Source organism: Taudactylus pleione, unplaced genomic scaffold, assembly GCF_031769625.1.
Source record: "Taudactylus pleione unplaced genomic scaffold, aTauple2 ptg000154l, whole genome shotgun sequence".
NCBI classification, from domain to species: domain Eukaryota; kingdom Metazoa; phylum Chordata; class Amphibia; order Anura; family Myobatrachidae; genus Taudactylus; species Taudactylus pleione.
Window position 1 is genome coordinate 10823923 of NW_028284556.1, and position 27105 is coordinate 10851027.

Consider the following 27105-nt stretch of genomic DNA (forward strand, 5'->3'; position numbering starts at 1 on the left):
CCATTCATAATGGTTACCTGTTCTGCAGGTGCACCCCACTGCTTCCAAGTCTGCAGGATGATAGCATTAAATAATGCAATTGGGCAGGGTATGCAACCTCTTTAAGGAATGCCTTGAAACCCATCCTAAATAGTTGTGGGACACTTCTTCCAGTGCCTCCCTGATGATTGAGGTAGGCCACTGCCATGGTATTGTCGGACTGTACTTGTCCTGGCCTTCTCTGAAGAATATCCTGAGCCAGAGTGAAAGCTCTGTAGATGGCTCAGAGGGCCTGATTCTCACCCGCTCTCGAGCGCTCGCAAGTGTGTAGATGGTGTCGAAGTGCGCATGCGCACGACGGAGGCGCCTCCGTCGTGCGCATGCGCGAGACCCGTCGAGCGATGGGGAAGCCATCGCTCGGGGTCTCGCACCAAAGGGCGCGTGCTGTCGATGGTGAGTGACAGCACGCCCCCTTTGGTGGGCGTGCCAGGGGCGTGGCTGCCCAGACGGAGGCGTTCCCATGGGAACGCCTACCGTCTGGGTCCGGCCCCACTGACATCACTAGTGATGTCAGTGGGAGTGTTTTTGGCTCTGATACCAGCAGGGTCTCGTCGCAAGCCCGATGGTCAAGATGGTCTTGACCATCGCGACCACCATCATGGACGCTCGCTATAGCTGTGGGTGGTCACCCACAGCTATGCGAGCAACCAGGAGGCCGCACCATTTTCAGCTAGGACGGCCCTGATTCAGAGCGAGCACTCTGGTCAGAGCGTCCGGCTCTGAATCAGGCCCAGAGTTCCAGGACGTTGATTGGTAAGATCGCCTCGGCCCTGGAAGTAGTGCTGGCCGGTCACCGCGCCCCACCCTCAGAGGCTTGCGTCCATGATAAGGAATACCCAGTTGGGATCCAAAAGGGGCGTCCCTTGTTCAAGTGGGGCGTCTGTAGCCACAAGGCTAGAGACAGGTGCACCCCTGGTCTCATCATCTGTGATCTGAGCAGATAAGGCAGTCCATTCCACCTGGAGAGGATCAGGTGTTGTAGGGGCCTGGAGTGAAACTGAGCGAACTCCACCATGTCAAAGGTGGACACCATGGACCACAGAATCTGGATTGCAGAATGAATAGACACTCAGCGACTATGTAGTAGTCTACGTAAGCGTTGTTGCAGTACCAAGATTTTGTCTGGTGTTAGGAAGATTCTCTGAACCTGGGAATCCAGGAGAGCTCTCAGATGTACCGTTCTTTGAGAAAGTGTTAAGGAAGACTTTTTCCAGTTGATCAGCCAATAGTGCGTTTGCAGAAAGGCAATGGTTATTTCTAGATGGCGGTGAAGAACTTCTGGAGAGCTGGCCAACAGCAAGAGGTCATCTAAATATGGGAGCAGTCTGATCACTTGACGCCGAAGATAGGCAACCATAACTTCCATGATCTTGGTAAAGACCAGAGGAGCTGTTGAAAGGCCGAAGGGCAGAGCCTAAAATTGGTAATGTTGCTGTAGTATAGCAATCCGAAGATATTGTTGATGAGAAGGTACTATAGGTACATGTAGGTAAGCCTCTTGAATGTCCTAAGACACCATAAAATCCCCAGGCTCCTTAGCCAGAATAAGAGAGCGGAGGGTGTCCATACGAAACCTGGGCACCCTGATAAACTTGTTCAGAGACTTGAGGTTGAAAATAGGTCCATGAGACCCGTTGGGTTTTTGAACTTAGAAAAGGGTAGAATAATAGCCCTTTCCTTGCTGTGCTGAGGGTACTGGAATAATTACTCCTGAGAGCAGTAAGGACTGAATGGCCTTTTGGAACAGCAGGGCCTTGCTTGGGTCCTATGGAGGGCCTGTGCAAAAGAACTGCTAGTGGGGTCATCTCAGGAAGGATAGGGCACATCCACGAGAGACCACTTCTCTTACCCAGGCGTCTGTTGTGGTCTGTCACCAGAACTGGGCGAATTGAAGAAGTCGGCCTCCCACCCTGGGAGCCCCCAGGGAGAGGCCTGCCCTGTCAGACTGAGGGTTTATCCACAGATTTGGTATGTGGAGGTCTAGTGGCCCTGTTCTGCTTGGGCCTAGGCTTGGAACCCGTATTTGATGCCTTGAAAAGGACTGGCATTTAGCTTTTCCTTGAAGACAAAAAGGACGGAAAGGATGACGTCCGAGGCTTTGCATTATATGCAGGGGGCAGGAAAGCCGTCTTGGAGGCTGCTAAGGTTATCACAATTTTGTCCAATTGTGGACCAAACAGGATATCTCCTGAATAAGGCAGAGACTCCAAAGCCTTTCTAGAGTCCGCATCTGCCTTCCATGAGCGAAGCCAAACAATATGGCCAGCTACTACGAAAGTGGCAGATGCTTTGTAGGCTATGAGAGCTGTATCCATAGCTGCTTCACCCAAATAGGAGGCTGCATCTCTAATGTGAGATATGTAGGACAGCTGTTCCCTCGAAGCATCAGAGGGAAATTACTCTTCTAAGGCCTCTGCCCAACTCTCAATGGCCTTAGCCACCCAGGACGAAGCCCTAGCAGGACTAGTAATAGCTCCTGTAAGAGAGTATATAGAATTTAGACAAGCTTCCATCCTTCTATCCCTAGTCTCCTTCAATGAGGTTGCCGTATGGATAGGTAAGGTAGCATTCTTGACTAAACGTGTCACGTGGGAATCCACTGCTGGGGGAACTTCCCATTCAATGCACTCATATGATCCGATAGCTGAAAGGAAATTCTGGTAAAATAACTTTTTTGGGCGTCTAAACGATGACTGTTTTGCCTTAGGATCAGGTTCTGTCTCTTCTATTTGAAGAATAGATTTTACAGCTCTTACAAGTGCAGGTATATTTAATTTAGAGGGGGATTCCCTACAAAATGCCCTGCGCCTGTAGTATTTATGCCCTGGTGGACTAGTGGAGTCCTGGACGAACCGGTGTCCACGTCAGCACCTCCGGTCTGTCTCCCAAGTCCGGAGGTAAGACTGCGCATACACACGGGTCCCCGAGAGCGGGGATCCACCTTACCTGTCCCCTTGATTCCCGGCTGCAGTCTGAGGTTCGGGAACCTCTGCTAGCTAGGTCCCCCTCAGAGCCTAACCGAGAACACCAAGCCGAGGGCTGGTGTCACGGCGTTGCGGAGGGGTGATGGAGCAGCAGTGCAGACATCCCATCTCGTGCTGCTGCTCATAGTGAATAAAAAAAAAATTAAATCATAACAGTAAGCTTGGGCTGCTTAATAGCAGCCCACTGTTAAAACGGTGATCCAGCTCCTGCCAGACACCAACGAAACTGAGTTGCCCTCAAGCAGGGTATAGGAGGAAAGATCGGAACATCCTGGGATTGACACCCCATTGTCTCCCCTGTGGAGCCCTATGGACCCTGAAGAAATATTTTTGAAAACTCACATTATGATGTAGATCAGTGGTTCTCAAACTCGGTCCTCAGGACCCCACAAAGGTCACGTTTTCCAGGTCACCCAGCAGGTGCACAGGTGTACTCATTACTCACTAACACATTTTAAAAGTTCCATAAGTGGAGCTCATTATTTCACTTGTGATTCTGTGAGGAGACCTGGAAAACATGCACTGTTTGGGGTCCTGAGGACCGAGTTTGAGAACTTGTGAAGTAGATGATGAAGTTCTCTCACTTTCATTTTGGTTTTAAGAGTAGGTGACTCATTATCCGCTTTGACAGGTGTAAAACAACTGATCACCATCACGGAAGTTAAAGAAGCAAGTTTGTGTTTCTATGATTTAATATGGACCGTAATATCAGACCTCCCACCATGGCCAACTGCAAGCACAGCACTGCACATTGGGTGTGAATCAGATAAGGACGCTAGTGCCATCGCAGCTGCAATCTCTCACTGATCGTAATTGTGAAAATATGTTAATGACTCGCTCACCGTCCAGTGCCTCTCGCCCAATGAAAGCATCTCACATCCACCGGTCACATACGAACCTTGAGACATTGAAAGCAGATCAGGTGAATACAACCTCACTGCGTTCGCCATCGCTAATCAATCGCTGTGCATGCAGAGTACAAAATAAAATTGCTCATCTGCACAAACATTGGCACTGAATCCACCTCTGAATCAGGGCCTGATTCAGAGCTGGATGCTCTGACCAGAGCGCTCGCTCTGAATCAGGGCCGTCCTAGCTGAAAATGGTGTGGCCTCCTGGCCGCTCGCAAAGCTGTGGGTGACCACCCACAGCTTATGCGAGCGTCCATGATGATGGTCGCGATGGTCAAGACCATCGCGACCATCGGGCTTGCGACGAGACCCTCTCGGTGACCGCAAGCCCTGGAGTGATTTTGGCTCTATCAGAGCCAAAAGCACTCCCACTGACATCACTAGTGATGTCAGTGGGGCCGCACCATCGACAGCACGCTCCCTTTGGTGCGAGACCCATAACGAAGGCTACCCCGTCGTTATTGGCGTCTCGCGCATGCGCACAACGGAGCTCTCTCCGTCGTGCGCATGCACACTAGGGCACCATCGACCCGCTTGCGAGCGCTCAGAGCTCGCGAGCGGGTCTGAATCAGGCCCTCAGTCCCAAAGAGCTTAAATGCAAAATAGGTCTTAATATAAATGATGGGAATCCATCTTTTAAGTCTCTTATTGCAAAGTAAGATTTGTCGTTTGTAGGATTTCCTGAGCATTGTGGTGAACCGGGCAGTTGCACACACACAAAACAGTATGTTTTATTGTCAGTGGTGGCAGTGGAATGGTCAATAATAGTAGTGGTGATATGGGGTCTCATTCAGACCCGGTCGCAAGCGCTGAGCGCACGCAACAGGGTCGATGTTAAGGCCAAGCGCACGCGCAGCGACCGCATTGCGCGTGTGCAAGCCCCGGAGCGAGAGAGAAATTATCTTGCTCCGGAGCTCACTACAAAAGGGGCGGCTGTCGATGTTGATTGACAGCTCGCTCCGTTTTGTAGGCGAGGCGAGGGCTACACAAATGGAGGCGTTCCTGTCGGAACGCCTGCCGTTTTGTGGGCGGCCACACTGACATCAGCAGTGATGTCAGTGGGGAGCTTCCTGCTCGATCAGAGCAGGAAGCTCCCTGGGGCTTGCGGTTGCCGAGACCCAACCTTAGGGTCTCGTCGCAAGCCCCGATGGTCGCGATGGTCGTGACCATCGCAACCATCAACCTGGTCGGTCGCTAACCTGTGGGTGGTAACCCACAGCTTAGCTAGCGACCAGGAGGCCGCACTTGAAAAGTGAAGCGGCCGCCCTCATTCAGAGAGCGCTTGCTTCTAGCGACCGCCTCTGAATGAGGGCCATAGGGCCTGATTCAGAACCGGAACGCTCTTTCAGAGCGCTCGCTCTGAATCAATGCCCGCCTATTGTATTTTTAGAGCGGCCTCCTGGCCGCTCGCATAGCGGTGGGTGGCCACCCACAGCTAGTGCGAGCGGCCAGGATGGTCGCGATGGTCAAGACCATCATGACCATCGGACTTGCGACGAGACCCTTGTGGTAGGGTCTCGTTGCCGCAAGTCCCAGTGGACTTCTTGCTCTTACAGAGCAAGAACTCCAACCACTGACATCACTTGTGATGTCAGTGGGGCCGGCCCCAGACGGTAGGCGTTCCCATGGGAACGCTTCCGTCTGGGCAGCCACGCCCCCAGCCCGCCCACCAAAGGGGGCGTGCTGTCACTCAACATCGACAGCACGCCCCCTTTGGTACGAGACCCGGAGCGACGGTTTGCCCATCGCTATCCGGGTCTCGTGCATGCGCACAACGGAGCCGCCGCCGTGCGCATTTGCACTGGGCCAACATCAACCCGCTTGCGAGCACTCAGCGCTTGCGAGCGAGTCTGAATCAGGCCCATAGTCTTATAGACTGGTGGTGATATAGACTTTGGGGTCTCATGGTGCTCCCACACTTGCGGGACACTCAGGGGCATGTCCACTGGCTTGCAGACGCATGTGCAGTAGCAAAAATTTCCTCCATTTGCAAAAACATTGTCATAGAATACAATTCTGAATCAGATTGTATAAAGAGCTGGGCATTATTATGCTGAGATAAAGGGAAGGATAGCGTGCACAACTCTACTCTTATGATGCATACACACGGTACGATAAAAATGCACAATATGAACGATAATGATCATATCGTTCATTTTTTTGTGCCTTCCAACCCACAAACGACCAGCGATGTGTGGGCACGTATGGATGATAACGATATCGTCCATCGACCTTGCATGCAGGCCAACCTGGTCGATATCGACCAGGTTATATAGGGACCCACGATCGTTGATCAAGGTCGCTGGCCTGTCGGTGGTGTGCTGGATGATTGATATCGATCATCCAGCACACCGGGAAGGTGCAGGGAGAATATTCAGTGATATCATTATGCACCATAACAAAGCATAATGGTGCATACACAGTCAGACTTATCTTCAGATCTGAACGATAAAGATTTTAAAAATCGTTCATATCTGAAGGAAAATCTGACATGTGAGGCTTCAACGATGAACTATGCGCGTTCCCGATTGTCAGATAACGGTATCTGACATCTGATGTGTTCGCAGTCAGATTCAGACGATTTCATTCATTTTAATACTGTCAAAAATCGTTCATCTGCCAAATCTGACCGTATGTATGCACCATAATGCTGGCCATACACCAGCACGATTTCGGGCGATTGGGCGATTTTCGACGAGTCGTATGATTGATCTTGTGAAAATCGTGAATTTTTTTAGTAGGATAAGAATTGATGCATGCTCCTGCAGCTCCTAAATCAGATTGTATGATCAGATGTGCAGCCCATATTGTCCATCGCATTGTGTGCAGATCGTACCGTAAATTTAGTGCAAGCAATGCATCGTAATTTCAATTACATTTTCCAGATAAGCGCGAGGCACACGATCGATCGTAGGACAGATCGTGTGTAAAGAGAAACACCAAATCGTACTGCCGGGACTGCAGGGAACTTCGGGGAATTGTGAGGTGAATCGTATTGTATGCTGGTCGTGCAGGTGTATGGCCAGCATAAGTGGCACGAATACTTTCCAGCATAAAACTTTTATACGAACTGTGCAGTGACGTCCTGCTGCTCACTCTCCCTCGCAGTTTTTATTCTGAGCGCACCGCAGCACACCTAATGAGGACTTTGCGCGTACACAACGCATATTACGTAACCCGCGCGCTCCCGATAATCAACTGGAGCAGATCTGCCGGGCACATGGCACAGGAACGCGCGCCCGCCGCACAGGCCTAGAACATTCTTTATCCGGTGCCGCATTCTGAGGCCACGCCCACACGTCACTGACGTCTGGACGCTGGTAACCCCTTCGCTGCCTTCTCACTGTGCGTCTCTCACTCTATCGCTTGTGCGTATAGCTGTGGGCCTAGCTGGCGATGCAGGGGTGTTTGGAGGAGGCGGGATCCAGTGACTGAGGCTGAACAGCTTTCCCAGCGTGCTGTGCGGCTGGGCGGCGGTTGGTGAGCAGTGAGCACGTTTTTGTAGCACCAGTCGCCGGCAGCTTTGTGTGTGTGCAGACAGCGGAAGATGGAGGGTCCGCTCGCCGTGTTCGGGGACCGCAGCACAGGGGAGGCCGTGAGGAGCCAGAATGGTACAGTATTGCCCTGAGGGCTGAACTGTGGGCAGGCCGATCACAGCTGGGGAGAGTGGGTGCCCGCGCCGGGCCGGGCCTCTACCCCAGTGCCTGTGCCCATCATCCGTGTCCTGCTGGGAGTGTCTTTTCTATGATGAAATAAACCCTTGGTGCAAAGTATCCATGTATAATGTACAGGAGGGATTGCAATGGCCACTCTTACATCAGTTTCACTTGGGAGGTTTATATGACCTTCTAAAGAGAAGTGGAGGAGTTGCCCATAGCAACCACCCAGAGTCTACCTATCCTTTGTTTAATCCAGTCTATAAAATGATTACTAGAGTCTCCGTGCTTTTGGCAACATCTTCTCTTGCTGTCTTTGGGGGTTTATTCAAATAAATGTGAAGGAGATGATATGCTGGTCATAGAGGTACAAGGGAAAGCTTGTTAAGTTGGTCGTACTGTAATGGTGGGTACACAGTACACTATATGCTCCCTGAGCGATATCGTGTAGTGTTGTCCCCGGCAGGCTGTGCTCAATGTCGTTCATGACATTGAGCACAGCCGCTGAACGATATCAATAACGATATCGTTCAGCGCCGGGCTCTCTCCCCCATTCCCTGACACGCAGCAACCTGACGAGATCGTCAGGTTGGCCTGCATGTCAGCCCGATGAATGATAATGACGAACGACCCGGGGGAACGCGCGTCGTTATCGTTCATCTTTTTGGGGTTAAAAATGGACGATAAAGTGGACGACTGAACTGAGCTTTAATTGCTGTGATGCCCTGCTTGCATTGTGTAGAAAGTTTGGAAAATCTCCCCATTGGTATTAAAATAAGGTAACTAATAGCTGTAAACGGATCACAGCCTTTTTATTTGAACTGAATACTAACATATATTCTATATACTGTGGGTGTTTGGCTACAGATATGGTTGAGTGTAGCAGTCTTGGGCTGGTTGCTGAATCAATTCCTTATATGGGGATCAACCAAAAACCTAAGTCTATTTTTGAGCTTGCAGTGTTATTAAATACTATAGCCTAGGGATGGCCATTGCTACGGTTACCATCGATGGCAAAATAGAAAGTGGCCATCGATGGTATCCAACTATGCAATGGATGACCATCGATGGCTTCAACTGATGGTGATCCTTGTTCCATGAATGACTGGCCCGTGGGCCAATCAGATCTGGGGTTTGTGGCTTCGCGGGTGTCAGGCGGCGGAGCTATGCTATGTGTCCTGGCACCTTGAAATAATTAGAACATAACCGAATAGTTTTTTTTTTTTTATCGATGGAGGGAGACCATCTGGTTCTCCCCCATCGATGGGAAAAACATTTGACATCGGCCATAAACCATCAATGGGCTCGCTTCAGTTGCCCGCAATGTAAATAGCGTTGGGAGATAACTCCCGGAGCTATTCAATTCTGCGTGGTGTTTAGTTGGAGAATGCCCGTTCTCGCCACTAAACACCCTATTTAAGGCGTGAGAACGGGCATTCCCTCGACCTAACTTCCCGGTGCGATGCTGTTTTCCAGGCGCGAATGGCAGAAAACAGCCTCGCGCATGGACTTTTGTCAGATTTCTGCTCGCATCCCCGGAGGGGTGCGAGAAGAAATCCTTAGTCGGGCTTAGCAGCGCGGTGTATTGAATAACTCCGGGAGCTGTTCCCGGCACTATTCACTTCGTGCAGAATAGAATCGAGCCCAATGATTATGAATCATCGATGGTTTGTGGCCATACACACTATAGCCTGTCACTGATCATAGAAGTATGGTGTATTTCCTTGAGACGAAGTCTGCATCCAAGCTGTAAGAATACTGGTGTTGGAATCCTGTCTCCAGAATCCCGTCCGCTGACATCCTGAAGTTAAACATTAGGGGTTTGCCTGCGAGGAAGAGGTGGTTAGGGGGGGTGTGGGGGGAGGAGTAGGCTGAGGGGGAGGGTTAAGCTGGCCACACACTAGACCAACTTGCATCCAACCAGCCAACTTGTTGATTGGTTGGAATGAAAATCTGGTAAGGTATGGGAGTAAATGATGATCAGCAATTTGCTCCTAAATGCCAGAATACAGATGAAAATGGTCGTCAGACAAGTTTTGTTCATTTTCCGGCGTTTGGGAGCAAATTACTGATTGTCATTTGCTTTCATTCCTTACCAGGTTTTCATTCCTTACCAGGTTTTCATTCCAACCAATCAACAAGTTGGCTGGTTGGATGTAAGTTGGTCTAGTGTGTGGCCAGCTTTAGGCTGCGGGAATGGGAGGGTTAGGAAGCATGTATGGTGTGTTAATGGGAGGGTTAGGATACTGAGCCTAATCCTGCCGTGATTCTGACTGTTGGGATGCCGCTGTCTGTATTCTGACAGCCAGGACCCGTATTCAATCCATTTCCTTCTATCAGGGATAATGCCAGTTCAGTTACATAATACTGAAGTGAGGCAAATGGCCGGCATGGGAAGAATTAGGATTTGTATATTTTAACTGGGCAGGTAGCAGCCAGTTTAAAAGCTGCTGATATTTAGGCCATTTTGCTTTCAGTGATTGGTAGAAGTATTGAATATCAGACTCACTTCATTTTCAAATCATCCCAATTCAGTGCCATTTTTCCTTTGTTAAAGAAAAAAAAACAATATTAGGAGGGGAGAAATTTTTAGTCAATGTGGGGCTTCCGGTCTGTAACACCCTAATTTTTAATTGTTTTCATATAATTTTAATCTGCTAAATGTTTAATTATTGCAACACTGGAGATGGTTAACAAACATGTAATCCATCACATTTTCATTGTGCTGCTTCAGTTTCATCGGGAATTACTTATAAATAGCTCATAGTGTTTCTTGTTAGTTCTGTTGTATTTTACTTCCATTAAGATGAAATAAAAGACAAAACAAAAATTGTCTTACAAACGTATAGGGCCACAAACCAAACTGCTCCTGTCGTCATCTCTGTACACTTCGGTGGTTGTTGCCAGTTGATTGTGTGCCACCCAGTAGCATAATTCCTTTATATCCATTAGGGCAAACCTTAATCTGGCGTGGCACAGGTATGTGCTATTTCCAAAGGCCTTTTTTTTTTTTTATAATTTTGATAAAAGGTTAATATAAAAAAATTTATCTTGCAAAATATATATTTTGGTAATGCACTTTGTTTTTAATGTAACCTAATCTTTTTTTTTTTTTTTCAGTTATGGCAGCAGCTTCCATTGCCAATATTGTGAAAAGTTCACTTGGGCCTGTTGGTCTGGATAAAATGTTGGTGGATGATATTGGCGTAAGTGTGATTTGTAAAGAGATTCTGTCATAGTAAACAAATATGTGAACAGACATCACATATCTAAACATTATGCGATACAGCTTTATTGTTCTGTAATCTGTTTTGATGTTTATGTTGTAACTACATGATCCCATTTTAGTACCACTTTTTCGTTCTCCAGAATGAGTGGCTATGCTAATGGGGTAGATCAACATCTGTTATCGACTGAAGGAGGTGGTGTCTTACACCATCTGCTATATGATATAACAGGACATGTATGCTGTAAGAACATGACCTCTTTACTCTAATGCATCTCTATAGACCTCTTAAATTATGCCTTTAATGACCTCTTCCATCACAATGTTCATTGTACACACTAACAGTGAATGTTCAGTAATCGCATAGTACAGGTCCATAAATGATCCCAGCACATAGTGTACATATTATTTCCTATCAAATATCTGTGTATGCTTTACAGCCTAATGAATGGACCACAAAGCTTAATATATAAATGTATCTAATATGGTATGAAGAAGATATTGTAACAAATATATGTAAGTGTTTTAGGGGTATATTTACTAAAGGTTGAGTTTTTTTTGTTTTGTAAATTTTTAAGCTGATCATTTACTAAAAGCAAAACCAACAGAAAAACAACCAAAATACAGACTTAAGAACATCGGACCTTTTATTTTACATTTTTTTTACATAGAGATTTATAGGAGCCGCAGATTTACTAAGCGTCTTGTTTGTCAACTGACCCTAGAATGATTGCAAACCTGCCCAAACATTAGAGCAGAGTTTGGGTGAAGCACTACACAGATCACTATGATCCGTGCAGGCTTTGTTTGCTGCAGATGTTAATCATTGAAAAAAGTGTATGGTCCTTCTAATGAAGCACTGACAAAACGCTACTATACATTTAATTTAAAAATGGGTCATGATTTAATATTTTGTCATTTACCATGTTAATATCCCTGCACTATTTCACATACTGCTTTGTTTTGCAGGATGTCACGATCACAAATGATGGTGCGACAATATTGAAGTTGCTGGAAGTGGAACACCCAGCTGCCAAAGTCCTTTGTGAACTGGCTGATCTGCAGGACAATGAAGTTGGAGATGGGACCACATCAGTAGTAGGTTTTCCTCTGTTGCACAAAAACATTAATTCCAAATTCAGCATAGTTGTATTTTTTTATTATATTTTTCAACAGTCACTGCTAATGTGTTAAGGTGCCCATACACGTTGCGATAGGCACCTTGCACTGCAAGTTGCGATCCGACGTATAGGGTGGTCCCCACACACGGAGCGAATCGCTGCCCGACCACCTGATATGACGCCCCCTTTCCCCCGCATAGTGCTGCATGGGGTATTATACATCGCATCCCCAGATCAAGTGAACATGCAGTAAGATCTGGAGGTGCAATGTACGACCCCATGGGAGCGCACACTGTCCGATATCATACCCACACGCGGTACGATATAGCAGTGATCTTACCAATCCGTCAGATCGGCTGCTTTATTGCACTGTTTGGGCACCTTTTAGTTTTGTCTTAACAAAGCAACTGTCTTTCATGCAGGTGATTATTGCTGCAGAGTTACTGAAGAATGCTGATGAGCTGGTGAAACAGAAAATCCACCCCACATCTGTAATTGGAGGTTATCGTCTGGCCTGCAAGTAGGTTATTTAATTACTTGCATTATTTATATTTTCTGACTGGTGCTAGAATACAAACATTGCATGATTCAGGTGTACTGCTAAGTGCTACCCCCATTATGTCAACATTTAACAAAAATGTGTAAAGTCTTTAATTATATTTTGTTTTTGCCTGACTTGTCCCCCAGCATCATCCAGTTGTTTGGCATCGGCCATAAACCATCTGTTATTATGAATCATCGATGGTTGATGGCCATCTCTACTATTATAGCCTGTCCCTGATCATAGAAGTTTGCTGCATTGGGGCACACAGTCTGAATGGATGTAGTCTAAGAGAATTGATTCCTATGGTAAATGTTCCTATGTACAAAGGGGACCTAGCAAGGATAGCAGTTGTGTTGACCGCTGTCCCTTCAAGTTATACCCCCGGCATTTAGTAGAAGTCTCTCACAGAAGTGAAAGATTTCTCCAGGGGAAGCATGCGCACAGTGTAAGCTTCTGCCGCTGGCTGGAGGCTACGGTATAGAGATCAAAAGATCCATCTTCTGCTCGTAAACCTCCATAAGCTTAAATCGGGTCACCATCTGAAGCTGGTGTAAACTACCCTGGCCAAACTCTGAAAAGCTTTGATTTTTGGAGTTTGGTACATTGGGCAGAGATCGTAGTCCCCATTGATGATAGTTAACACTGCCGGAGATTTCTGTGAATCTGTTATGTGTAATTAGCACAACTCATAAAATTATTCAGAAACTGCAGTTTCTAGATAAATTTTATAACAATAAAAACCTTGATACATAGGCCCCTTAATCCTGTGAGGAAGGCAGCTTCAAAACCTCTAGCATCTAAAGGCCCCCATACACGCACCCCGGAGGGGTGCGAGAAGAAATCCTTAGTCGAGGTTAGCTGCGCGGTGTATTGAATAGCTCCGGGAGCTGATTTCCAGAGCTATTCACATCGCATAGAATCGAGCCCTAAATTTGTAAAATGCATGTAAATTATATACACTGGATTTTAATGACCCTGTAGCCATTCCTGGTTACTAGTGTTCTGGTGAGTGTGTGATTTCTTGGTGAGTTTGGTAAGTAATTGCATTGGGGAGGCCTACAGTGATCTCCAATGGCCTGGCTTCAATGTTGGTAACAAACATGTCAAGCACATCTGAAAAACATTTGTCTTCTAATCTAAAGATGGGCATCCACTATACAATTTTCTGTCAGATATCTGTCTAATCTGGCTGTTTGGAATGAAAACCTGGTAATGTATGGGAGCAAATGACAATCACCATTTGCTCACAAACACTGGAAAATAGCCAAAAATGGTTGTTCAGACAAAATGATTAAAACACACAAATTTAACAAACTTGAAATTTTTTTCAGTGTTTAAAACCATATGATTGATTGTCATTTGCTCCCATACATTACCAGGTTTTCATTCCAGCCAGCCAGATTAGATCGATATCTGGCAGAAAATTGTATAGTGGATGCCCAGCTTAAAAGATGCCAGTGATTTAGAACTAATGTAATTACGAATTTAAAACCCACCACCCAAATTGGTTGCATAAATGTTGCAAGTGTCTTATTTCAGTAGGGAAAAAAAAAATCTTACTGTTTTATCCACTAGAGAAGCTGTCCGATACATCAATGAAAACCTCACAATCAACACTGATGAACTTGGGAAAGATTGTCTGCTTAATGCTGCTAAAACCTCAATGTCTTCTAAAATAATTGGAGTGTATCCTTTTCACGCTTTGAATACTATCGATAAACAATGGTATTAAGACAGGGCTCGACAAATCCCGGTGGCAGGTCGCCATAGCTACCAGATTTTGCTGCCTGGCTACTAGATTTTTGCAGTGAGGGAGGAAGCAGATCCTCATCGGCTCTGTCGGAGATTCGTGCCTATAGTATTGCGGTGTTCATATGCACAGGAGTGCATGTGCTGAGTGTCGCCTGCGGTGACTGCTGTGCCTGTGTCCTTCCCGGCCTGCACTGACAACTCCTCTCCATCCTGGCCTGCTCTGGTCCCTGCTGTCTGTCCCAGTCTACTCTTATCCTCCTGTACTTCCCGGCTGTCTACTGTCTCCTATCTCCGGCTGCATAGAGCTCTCCGGTAGTAGGGTCTATGCGTGGCCAGGGATTGCGGAGCGGCTTCCGAAGGATAGTGGTGTGACCACGAGGGGAGGGGGGTTTTGTTGTACTTTCTGGCACCATTATTTTATGTGAAATGTTGTCCGTTATTACTGGAGGGCGGGGTTTGAGCAGGGGAGCCTCCATTTTACTGTATCCATTCAACTGACCATTTTGTGTGTGTAACGGTTGCTTAACACACAGCTGTGCTCTTCACTCACATAATTTTTTTTGGGTGGACGGCGGTCTGGCTCCTACGCTTTCATCCTGGCTTTTAGATTTTAGAAACATTTGTCAAGCCCTGAATAAAGATAAATCTGAAGTAAGGAGGCATATAACTTGCACGTATTGCTTACATCTGATAAACAATCTAGTATTTTGACAAAGTTGGGAATAATTTGGGCTGAATGGATGCATGCTGTATTTTATATGCTTTAAATATAGATGTTCACATTGTGAAGGTTGATATCCTTGACTTAATTTCTCCAGTGACAGTGATTTTTTTGCCTCTATGGTGGTTGATGCTGCACTTGCTGTTAAGTATGTGGATCCCAGGGGTCAGGTTCGTTACCCAATCAACTCCGTTAACGTGCTAAAAGCTCACGGCAGGAGCCAGAAAGAAAGTATCCTAGTCAATGGTTATGCACTCAACTGTGTGGTGGGCTCACAAGGTGAATAGTACTGATATTTAACAAGCCTATGATGGTATAATTCAGGAAAATATTCTGCTAAACTATTTTGCAGTGAACAATTTTTTTTCAAATGATTTAATTTTTGAGCAGATCCTTATATTGAGGACTGACCATACCACACTGACAGCTGCATGATTGGGTGGGGAATTAATACTTACTGGGTCTATGGCTACAAGCTGCAGGTGAATACATGTAACCACAAGCCTGTCCTAGTTGCTGAGTTTAGACTGCCATGGTGATACTCTTTGAACTGTCTTGTTGGTTATTAACAATGTGTGTTTCAGTTAGGACTTTGGGAAGTGTCCATGAATGTCCTCTTACCTTTTATGTCTGTCTCTTACAACCCAGTCTTGTTCTATTAATGTTTCAAATTGTAAAGCGCAACAGAATATGCTGCGTTATATGGAACTTAATAAATAATAAATGAAGAGCTGGTTTTTGGTGATCTACAGTACCTTAATAGCAGGGCAGAGTAAAGGTGATCACTGCATTTAACGTCCACTAAATGTTGAGTACATACTGTTTATGAAATGGCATTATCTATTACTGTAATCTAGGAATGACTAAAAGGATAACAAATGCAAAAATTGCATGTCTGGACTTCAGCCTGCAGAAAACTAAAATGAAGCTTGGTGTCCAAGTGATTATTTCAGACCCATCCAAGTTGGATCAGATCAGGCAGAGGTATGATTTGCTACATCAATTTCTTCAGTCTCCTGAAACATAAGTAATGTAAAATTGTTGTTGCTGTTTTCGATTAAGAAATGTGAAGTCCTGCTAAAAGCTTCTACTTGTTCAATTAAGTGTTGCATCATTGGTGGGGGGGAGGGAAGTTGGTATGGGTACCTCAGCAGGATTCCAAAAAATTAGCCAGCTTTTTTTTTTCACCCCCCAAAAAATGATTGGGGCTAAATTAATGCCCCCCCTTGGTATAGACAATATCTGCTTCTGTGATGGTCAAATTTTTATTTTGTCACATACAATCATGCACACATTTCTTTGATACCATTGTAAGAGGGCTGCTAACACTACTGATTGCAGCATTATCTGGAATGAATTCTAGATTAACTGTGGTATTGACAAAGTGAATTAGTCTGCTTTAATTCACTCAGACTCCTCGACTATACTCTTCTTAACCACTTGCCTGGCGTGGTCACATAAGATGCGACCACACCAGGCAAAGACGCCCGTTGGCGGCTGCAGGAAGCTAATCTTCTAGGGATCTTCCGGTCCCTCTGCAACCGCAACTCTGCCTTCAGTTTCTCCTGATCACTACTGGCCACAGTGATTGGGTAGCTTACCAGCGCCCTCCCGTCCCCCGCGTTGCACTGCAGCTCTGCCCATAGTGTCTTGATCACTATGGCCACATTAATCGGGTGTGCACCGCCCAGCCCGCAGCACAGACTGTTCCCCAGCCAGTGCCACACTAGAGCCGCGGCTACCTCTGTCCCCAGTAGCACCGCCAGTCCCCAGTTCAACCTGCCTTTTTGAAACTATAAAACTATTGATTAAAAATGTCCCCAAAATTGGCAAATTTTTTTTTTCATGATCACCTTATGTAAATAACAGCTGTTTAAACTTGATTTTGCATTTTTGTTGGGAAAAAAAAAGTTGAATCAGGTTTAGGGGTGGATTCAATTAGGTGCGAAAACGCAATGTTTTCGCCTCATTCGCATGTTTTGAGGCAAAGTTTTCGCCTGCTTACGCAATGCGTGCACCTGCTTGTCGCCCTAGTTAATTGTAAAACAGGTGAAAATACGTATGGGTGAATGCAGCATGTAGCAGAACTGGCAAAGGTCAATTTTTTGGGGGGGGGAAATCGGTCTGTACCCCCAATAAAGCCTAACTCACCCGGTGAATCAATATAAGTGTATTAACCATAATAAAAGTAATTCGTTATTTTGAGTCAAAGGGCTGTTGTATGCATGTTTTCATAAGTGTGGAAAAATGATATTAAGCAATGTCTTTTTATGTTAATTGGGGGTACATGTAAATGGATACTAGTATATTTTGGGCTTTGTATAGTGCAGAATAAAAATTTTTTAAATACACCTGCTGCAGCCCCCAGCAATCTTAAAAACACCTGTCCCATCCATAGAGCCCCCCAAAATACCTGTCCCAGTACTTTAACCCAATTTTCAAACACTTTTTGCATTTTTGCCTAATTATTAGGGAGGGTTGCTCAAAGGGATCTGAACCAAGTCCCCACTTTTTTATTCAAGAATAGGGATTTTACATTTTGGGTGGAGAAACTTTTTTTGTTTTTGCCTAGGTGAAAAACATACTAGAATTGAATAGGGCGATTGTTCGGAAACAGGCGAAAACCGCTCCCCTGCGAAAACATTTTGCCAATCTCTGCTTTTCGCCTCTAATTGAAGAGCGATTTATATAATTTGATAGTAACAAAAAATCGACAATTTTTGGGAAAAATATTAGCCCGTTAAATTGTACAAACATTGTCAAATATCTAATTCAACCATGGCCTTGAAACGTTTATTTAAATTTCTGTTATCGAATGGCCTTTTTTTTTTTTTTTTTTTTTGTGGCCCTATTTTGTTTGTGTTCATAATCGTTTGCCCCCATTTTATTTGCTGCCATACAGTTCTCATGGTATGAGCAGTTATACGCATGGGGTAAAGCATTTTTGGGCTTCTGCTTAAATGGTGAGATTGCATGTTCTTACACTAGATAAGCAAGAGCTCTACATTTCAGACCATATTCTTGCATAGATTTGCATTCTCAGTTATGCAGTATTATTTTGTGGTTGTGTTGCAACATTTATTACCTGGAGCAGTACGACCTCTCCAAAAGAAGGGCACATTTGTAAACCCTGTTTAATTATGTCAATGACTGTGTATTGTTCTAGGGAGTCTGACATTACCAAGGAGCGGATCCAGAAGATTTTGGCAACTGGCGCTAATGTCATCCTTAATACTGGTGGAATTGATGACATGTGCCTCAAGTATTTTGTGGATGCCGGTGCCATGGCTGTACGGAGAGTCTTGAAAAAGGATCTGAAACGCGTTGCTAAAGCAACTGGCGGTAAATGGTTTTTACCTCCCTTTTTTTTTTTTTTATAGTGTGCAGGGCGCAGGACCGTAAAAAGCACTTGAAATGGGGAGTGGCCATGAGAAAAAGGGCGTATTTGAAAGATCCGCCCCTTTCATCACCTGACTTGCCGTTTCAGCAGGGCGCATTTTGCAATATTCAAAATTTGTCAGGGCGCGGCGCCCTACTAAAATAGCCTAGCAGGAACGCTATGTATTAAACCTTATGTAGCGTAATAGTTGAGCATAGTATCACTGATTGCCATTATGTTTTATCATTTAATTTTTGTAATTGATAGTAATCATTCTGTGTAAGTGGAAAAGTTATAATTTGAGTCGTTCTAGACCAGAGCGGCAGTGGCCTTTCTCCTTGGCTGATCCGTGTCAGTACAGTGCATTGGTCAATGCAGGCTGGCCTAAACAACCCTACTAAATCTATTTTGGTTTAAAATCCTATTTTTCTTTTGAATAGTAATCCTATTATGCTTATTGTATGCGGCTATACTGTAAAATGACGCACACTTTATGGAAATCTATGTAGAGTAACCTTGGTTGTATTTTTACATTCCTGCTCCTAAAGGGAACAATGTCTCAATTTTATTTGGTTATATCTCATTGGCCTCATTATGAGTGGGTGAAATGTTATTTCCATTAATGACATGCTACAGCGATTTCTAACATGCAGCATGTGATTTAGTCTAGCTCCTATGTCTTGCATCTTGTGAAACTGTTTTCATAGTTGCTTAGCTGTGTCCTTTCCGTCCTAATAGAACTTTTTTCAGAAATATATGCAATTTGCAGGGTTAAGGAGCATAATACAAATTATAGTTTGGTTATAAATAAGTTTCATATCCTATTATTTGGTAGCTCATGTTGCATCAGATCTGACTTAAATGCAGGCAGTAATATGAATAATTGATTTGGTACACACTATGGGATATATAATTCGTACAGCTGATGAACGATCTATTGCATAGTGCATTTGTGTGTACAGATGATGCCTGTGAATGACGTTGTTCAGACATCAGGTTGGCCTTGCAGCACAGTCAATGCCAATATATTAAAGATACATCTGCCTGTGTGTACTGGGACCCACCAACCTCCCATACACTGGACGCAGGAACCTCTGACTTTGCAACTGGGCCGGCAAATTTAATTGAAGTATATTTAGCTTACCAAATGGGTCGCTTTAATTTGTACCCAGCATTCCTGAGGTCTACAGCCAAGCTTTAAGACTGTCCTGGTTGAAAGTCTTGCAATAGGATCTGCAATTATTCATTTGTTTGTATCGATCTAATATTTGAACATCTTAAAATGTGATTGAACAGCTACCGTTTGCTCAACTCTTGCAAACCTGGAAGGTGAAGAGACCTTTGAGGCATCAATGTTGGGACTGGCTGAAGAAGTTGTACAAGAGAGAATTTGTGATGATGAACTGATTCTTGTTAAAAAGTGAGTGTCCTTCTACTTGGTTTTGTATGTCTTTCCCATTACATTACTTCCATGCAAGTCTGTCTTGTGGTCCGTTATATACGTGTGGGATAAAGTAAACTGTTTTTAAAACACGTTGAGATTTTATTCATTTGACTTGACCCAGATTTGGAATCTGCAATATGCACTCCAGTCTCTACAAACTCTGCCATTGCAGTCCAATATTTAAGGATATCCATGGTAGAGTCCAGATGGTTAACTCATATTGACTGAGGTACAAATTAAGTCACCTGCGCTCAAGCATGGATAGCCTTAAAATGTGGACTGCAATGGCAGAGTTAGTTTTGGAAACACTGTGGTCAATTCAATTGGCTGCGAATGTATCCTGGGTGTGAGTATGCGCGGCATGAGCAGCGTCTTATGGCAGCCTGAATTCTCTCAAAACTGCGCACGGCCATATGAGCCAAATTCGGGCTTGGAGCAGGCAATGGAGAGTGCGAGAGATGGTGCTATTGATGCCATTTTTAACACTTTGGCAACTGCCGCCCTTCCCAGCTAATTGGATTGACCCTTAAGGATCCTTGTGATGGTTTGGAATGACCACTGCATTTTTTTAATCTGTTATACAGTACAAAGGCCAGAACGTGTGCATCCATCATTCTTCGTGGAGCCAATGACTTTATGTGTGATGAAATGGAGCGATCTGTGCACGATGCTCTCTGCGTTGTGAAGAGAGTACTAGAGTCAAAGTCTGTTGTACCTGGAGGTGGAGCTGTGGAAGCAGCGCTTTCCATTTATCTTGAGAACTATGCTACTAGCATGGTAAGATTTAATTTTACAGTGTGTGAATGTAATTTAAGCTATGAGTACACAAATGTGAGCATTTTATGCGATCAAAAACGTGCCAAAAATTTACAGTATTTTAAGTGACTTAACCGTCTGAATGTTCACAATAGCCTTTATGAACTGAAATACTTGTAAGGTAACATGCTTATGTGCTGTCATGTCATATTTCTATTTTATCAGGGCTCCAGGGAGCAATTGGCAATTGCTGAGTTTGCAAGAGCACTTCTGGTTATCCCAAAAACCCTTGCAGTGAATGCTGCACAAGATTCTAGTGACCTGGTTGCTAAGCTCCGAGCTTTCCATAATGAGGCTCAAGTCAACCCAGAGCGCAAAAATCTTAAGTGGTAAGAGCTTGGTTATACCATTATGTACTTGTGCACAACTTTAACAATAATGGACTTATTACAGTTATTTTCTAAAGTTGGGTACACACTTATCAGACGAAACAGCCGAGTGGCTGATTTGGTAATCCATACACACTTCCCAATCGGCAGATCGATATGTCTGGCCAGACTCCCCACAACGTACTAACTCCTAACTCCCCACAACGCCACCTAACACTTGGTTGCTCATGTCATGCTGCTTGTGTTATGCAGCTATGGTTATAAACAATGTCCTTGTCCTACATTGTTTTGTATTACTATTAATTGTTTTTCTTGTGTGCTCGTTTATGTACTGTGTAAGGTGCTGCGGAACCTTTGTGGCACCACATAAATAAAGGAGAATAATAACTGGGTGGACATTTAAATTTGTCTACCCAGTTTGATGTCGGTGTCTGCGGTCCCTGCAGCAAGTGTCCAATAGCTGCCATATACACAGTCAGACCAATATATCTGCAAAATATTTCAGTTGTGTGCTGCTGATCTGATATGTCTAAACACCGTTCAGACATATCGAGCATACTTACCCGCCGATCCGCTGCTGATATATCGCTCGATATATCTAAAAGTGTACCCAGCTAAATACAAGGAACTTAAGAAGTTCGCTGTTGGTCATGTCTTAGACCTAATTTCCTCCTAGCCTTATGGATACTAAGCCCATTGCCTGTACTATTAATATTCATACTTTGCATAAAATGGCTGCATCAATTGGGTATAGGCAATGAGTGTTTGTATATGCAGAACTGTTGGAGTGGGGGAGGTTGGAATATCTAAACTGGCGCGATTCATGTTTTAGCCGCAGCTGTTTCTGTAGCAGCACTGGACAGAGTAATTCAATTGTTGCTCCTTTTGAATGCGAGTAGCCGCAGCTGCACGCATGTCTGCTCGCCGCCTTCAAGGGTGGCGAGCACAAATGTGTTAAGTTGGCTGTGGGAGTTTGGGCGCTGAAAGCAGGATTTTAGAAGGGCTTAGCTGCTAGGCGCAGCTTAACCCCATGCCTTTGGGTGAGCACACGTGGCACTGGTGCTTGAATGGAGCAAAAATTCAGTTGCTGCTTTGGGTGCTCAAAAAACCTTTAAATTGCCTCCTATGTGTTACTGATGGTTATCATTTGGCTATCTATATTTATTTTTTAGAAATGTACTCCTTGGGACTGTATGCACTATAGAGACAAACTTTTTCAGAAATTGTTTCTCTGTTCGTTCTGGCATGCATAAACTACGGATGAATTTGGATTGCGTTTTTAAATGTTGTATAGCTTAGTTACCTAGAAAGAAACTGAGGTATGTATTATCTCAATGTGACATCAGGGAGAGGAGCAATAAAGGAAAAACCAGACTCTTGACACTCAGAGCGTGCAGTGCGCACGATCCTCAAGCCATAAAAGAGTAGATGTATTTAAATATATATTTTTGTTACAATTATAGGTCTAGGGACTGTTTATGAACTATGGAGATAAAATGTTTTTATTGGAATTTGTAGTCTCCTGAAGTCCAAAATGACTGTGTGATCTACATTGCAGAAAAATTCAACTATTAAGCACTAAGCTGGCAGCTTATCTTGACTCATGAAGTTCCAGTAGATGGCACACCAATGGGCAGCTTTACATGGCTTGCTCACAACTTAGTAGCCCCAAGCATCTTTTTGTGTTGATCATTGAGGGAAAATCTGCAAACATTGTTTACAAAGACATTTTGTGATCAATGTCTACAATATAAAACATACATCACAATATTAGATGCCGCTACTGTCTTTGTAAAAGCAGTTCCGCTAAGCAATAACACACATCCATGCAAGTGAAGCTGCAGGCAAATGTTAGTGGGGGGATAGTTGGACATCATTGAAAGCACAGCATATGCAGTGGTCATCCAATGTTTTCTATACATTATTTACTAGTATATTGTCCATTGACCTGCCTCCTAAGCTTGGTGTATTGCTGACTAAATTCTATTAGAAACCGTGCACTAAATCGGGTTGACCAACTTTGGGCCCTTCAGCTGTTGTGGAACTACACATACCAATATGCATTGCCACTGTTTGCTGTTAAAGCATGCAAAAACTGTGGCAGTGCATGCTGGGATGTATAGTTCTACAGCAGCTGGAGTGCTAGCGGTTGCCCACCCATGCATTAACCCATGATTTCTATTTTCCACAGGATTGGGCTTGACTTGCTTAATGGAAAACCACGTGATAACAAACAGGCTGGTGTCTTTGAACCCACTGTAGTCAAGACAAAGAGTCTCAAATTTGCTACAGAAGCTGCAATTACAATCCTGCGAATTGATGACCTGATTAAATTGCACGCAGAGCCTAAGGAGGAAAAGGGGAAGTACCATGAAGCCGTGCAGTCCGGATCAATCGAAGGCTAATTTGTTCTAGCACTTTCATTTTGTATTACTGTAATTTATGACTGTTTTGTTCATTTTGCATTTACACTCATACCAAAACCCATCAGACACTTAATAAAAGCAAACTGTTAACTTATCTTACTGCAGCATTCATATTTAATATGGATATTGTGTTGTACTGTCAAATTTCAGTGCACCTAGCAAAAGTTATAAGTAACCATGTACATATGAACTGATGGAGTATGATTCATTTACCATAAATGAGCAGCTGTCCTCATCTAATGGTGTGCCACAATAGCGTGTAGGGGGCCTGATTCAGCAAGGATCGTAGCTGTGATTACGCATGCAATTCAACTGCGACAGTATGCTAATTCATTGCGATTGCAAAGCTGCTGCAGCACTACATAATGACGCCCACTTTACCTTACACACATCCATAATGTTAGCAAGACTGCGAAAGCTTTGGTACCATCGCAGCCTCACGCACACTTGCCTTATTCAGAAATGCTAACTTCAGCGCATGCTCTCAGGCTGCGTAAGGCATTGCAGTGGATAATTTATGCACGCCCACGCAATGGCGTTCAAATGCACTGGCACGCCTGCGTTTCGCCGACAAAGCCAACCCCAGTCACCATCCACATAAGGCACTTCCTGTCAATCACTCTGATGGGTCTGCGTAGTCACTGCGATTGCAGTACCGATCAGTGGCCGGCTCGCACACTGCGGTGCATGTGCAGAAATCAACGATCGGCCGATTGCGTGCGTATTAGCAACTGCGATCCAAGCTGAATCAGTCCCAGGGTGTTTATTCAACAAGACTCCTTTACTACTGGAGCAGGAAGATTGTGCCTTTAGTATGGAGCAATTATGCTGTAGCACATGTATTGGAGCTGGTAACAATACAAAGACTAGCATAGCCTCAACCTTTAAACTTGAGAGGAACCTTTTGAAAAAGTTTCATGCTCAGGGAACTTCTGTATTAATATAAAAGTAGGTTCTGAATAATGCAAATGTAAGTTAGAAACCCCGCCGGCGCTGCAACGCCAGTACAGATCTGGGGATCTCAGCGGGACCCTGGGTCTGTGCTAGCCGTGCCCTGTGGGACGTCCCGGACTGCGGCCAGACGTACTGGGACCGGTAAGAGCGGATCACTGCTTGTGGTGATTCGCATATTAGCAGTCCATACCTCCAGTCTCTGGGGATAGACCGGGGGCGGTTGCAGGCGCACAATACCCTGCGCTTCACTAGATCACCAGGGACTTGTAGCTGGTAAGGGAGCCAGCGTCACGGGGGTTAATTGGCGGCCTTCCCTGTTTAGCGGCTCCTCAGCTCAGCATGCCTTTTCCTCTGCGGTCTCTCTTTGCTGAGCTGCTTCCCCCTGCGGCCACGCTCCCCCTGAGGTCTCCGGCAGCCATTTTCTTGGATGGTGTACTCGCAGATCTCTCAGGCCAGCGGGTGGTCCAGTCCCCCTGCATACCTCTCCCTTGGGCTGGTGTATGCAGCACTATAGCCTTCCCGGACACTGAATCTGGGCGGTTGATTATAGTGCCACTTTGCAGTATACTTTCTGCATTGTATGTGATTTATGCTAGCACTGCCTGTCTTTGTTTCCTAACTGTCAGCATATATCTATACCTTTCCTCTAATTCTGCCCTAATACAGGTGTAGTTAAGGTGGTTCTTTTAACTCGCATATACAAAAGATAATATTTGTGAGGTCTGACACATACTGTAGTGTCCTGCACTTCCATATTTAGGCAAAGGGCTCCTGCAGCTTACCAAAGTGTCAGACAGGACCAGTGTGTCGCATTCTTAAGCAGTGGGCTACTGCAGCTTATCCAAGAATCAGTCAGGACCAGTGTTTTTTCTCATACTATTAGGTGTATTCAGGGGTTTTCCTGAGCCTCACATTTATAGTATTTTGTGTGGTGTTTTTGTCACATACATTCGTTGCACTGAGCCATATTTGGGCTGTGTGCTCCTGTAGCTTACTCAGGCATATGAGTACCTAAATAGCCTTTATACCCAAATATTGCTAATTAGCGTTGCAAGTTGCACAAGAAATAATTGCTTTCCAAACTTTGTTTAGATCAAAGCGCGTAACACTCTTATTGTAATAACTTTTTGTGCTTTTGAACAACACTCAATGAGCGCAAAGGATTATTAAATACCTAAGGTACAGTCGATACATATGCAAGCGCACCGGTCCCAGTTAGTCATCAATCCTGAGGTCTGTGGTCATCCATGAGAATGGCTACTAACTGGGACCGGAACACAGGCTATATACCCTAACAGATCATGATAACAACAATGTAGAAAGACAAACCTAATTCCATTGGTTCTTGGTCTTTGCAGTACGCTGTAGTTCACAGGACAGTTCACTAGGGGTATGTCCCAATTCTCCAGATTACATTTTCTTTGATTTAAACTAGATAGAGACACTACATTACAGTGTATACATTCTAACCAATAATTTCCTATATTCCATAACCATCGAACGAAAGATGTGAATCCCTCGCTGATAGGTTCAGATGTCTGGAAATAAACAGTGTGTTAGACATGGCATGTTTGATATTAATGGTATACAACATGATAGTTTAGTACCAAATACATACATTTTACATCATAATTAATGACTTTAATATAAAACATAATGTGCAGGAACCTTTTGAGTGCGTGTATATTCATGATTATATGTAAGTATGCGTTGTGTGTCTACTTGCAGCGTAAAAGGTGCGCTGTGTGCAGGGATTGTGTTACAGCGCAAAACATGCGCTGTGTGTTTCTATTTGTAATTGCAACTGTGTATATATATATATATATAATGTGTATGCGTGCACACATTGGATACCCATGTGATTGTGTGTGTGTGTATATATATATATATATATATATATATATATATATATATATATATATTATTACTTCTGTCTGAACTAAAATAATGAGACAATGGAGTTTGTCCTGTTGATAGATGGAGCAAGCTTTGGCAGTTTGATAATTTTTAACAAAAGGCTTTCCTATGTTTATCCAGAATACAACTGTTCTACTTAACCACATCAGCATTGGACACAAGGCCTATAATTGTTAACGATAGCTAAACGTCTGACCATTGTTTCCAAATCCACATTCGGAACACTTTCTGAGCGTATCTGTGTTAGTGTGTCTGACAATTGAAGTGTATCTGTATGCGGAGCAAACACTCAGTATCTTTGTGTATTCTTGATTATTTGTCACAAACATGTCCTCAAGACTCATCTGTCATCACTGAATATATGAAGTCTTAAAAATATATTTGTATCTGCATTTATTATATATATTTAACTGCAGTAACACGGCAGATGTACACAATGCTAAAATAGTGCCGTGCACAATCATACCGACTACGCCAGATGGCATCCTGCAGACAACGCAAACATGGCGTCTTCAGATATTTTACAATTTAGGTCTCAGCCAACCATCCTGCTTCGACAGTCCACCCTTTGATAGCAAACAATACGGTATCACACTCTGGTCTTACTTTTTATTCAGTCATAAACTAAGAAATATTATTTAAAGTTATGGGATGGCACAATGTGGTCTTTAAATCATCAATAATGCGTTTCTGGGAGGGACATAAAACTACCCTTATACGCACACTGCGGATCTTGGAAGATCGTGGGAAAGATGTGGGGATGCATCTATCCTATAAAGGAAGTCTTGAAGGGGATAGGAACTTACGTTATTTAGGATATTTAAAATAACATTTAATAATACATTTAATGCATGGCTAAATCTATATATCATCTGATGGAACATTC

At 44.3% G+C, this 27105-nt stretch overlaps 1 protein-coding gene, 1 non-coding gene and 1 pseudogene across 2 annotated transcripts; 2 read left to right on the forward strand and 1 right to left on the reverse strand.

The window, feature by feature from the left end:
- The window catches only part of LOC148521898 (monofunctional C1-tetrahydrofolate synthase, mitochondrial-like), a 137748-nt pseudogene extending 133775 nt beyond the window's left edge, over positions 1-3973 (reverse strand).
- A 3311-nt stretch (positions 3974-7284) lies between these two features.
- Positions 7285-23443, forward strand: TCP1 (t-complex 1). Its single transcript, XM_088474373.1, has 12 exons — positions 7285-7545; positions 10711-10796; positions 11786-11914; positions 12360-12457; positions 14057-14167; positions 15052-15233; positions 15812-15938; positions 18121-18296; positions 19630-19753; positions 20362-20554; positions 20759-20922; positions 23114-23443. The coding sequence occupies exons 1-12, from the start codon at positions 7482-7484 to the stop codon at positions 23325-23327; spliced, it is 1668 nt and encodes a 555-aa protein (XP_088330499.1). The 5' UTR covers positions 7285-7481; the 3' UTR covers positions 23328-23443.
- On the forward strand, positions 10926-11059 carry LOC148521900 (small nucleolar RNA SNORA29). The gene has a single exon (XR_015878792.1). It is a non-coding gene; the product is annotated as a small nucleolar RNA SNORA29 (small nucleolar RNA).
- Positions 23444-27105: the final 3662 nt, after the last annotated feature.

What these genes read in the sequence shown, in the direction of transcription:
- TCP1 (XM_088474373.1), top strand. Translation starts at nt 7,482, where the DNA reads ATGGAGGGTCCGCTCGCCGTGTTCGGGGACCGCAGCACAGGGGAGGCC. An exon ending in GGCCGTGAGGAGCCAGAATG is followed by an intron (nt 7,546 to 10,710) that starts GTACAGTATTGC and finishes TTTTTTTTTCAG; the next exon opens with TTATGGCAGCAGCTTCCATT. An exon ending in CGTTGCTAAAGCAACTGGCG is followed by an intron (nt 18,297 to 19,629) that starts GTAAATGGTTTT and finishes GTGATTGAACAG; the next exon opens with CTACCGTTTGCTCAACTCTT.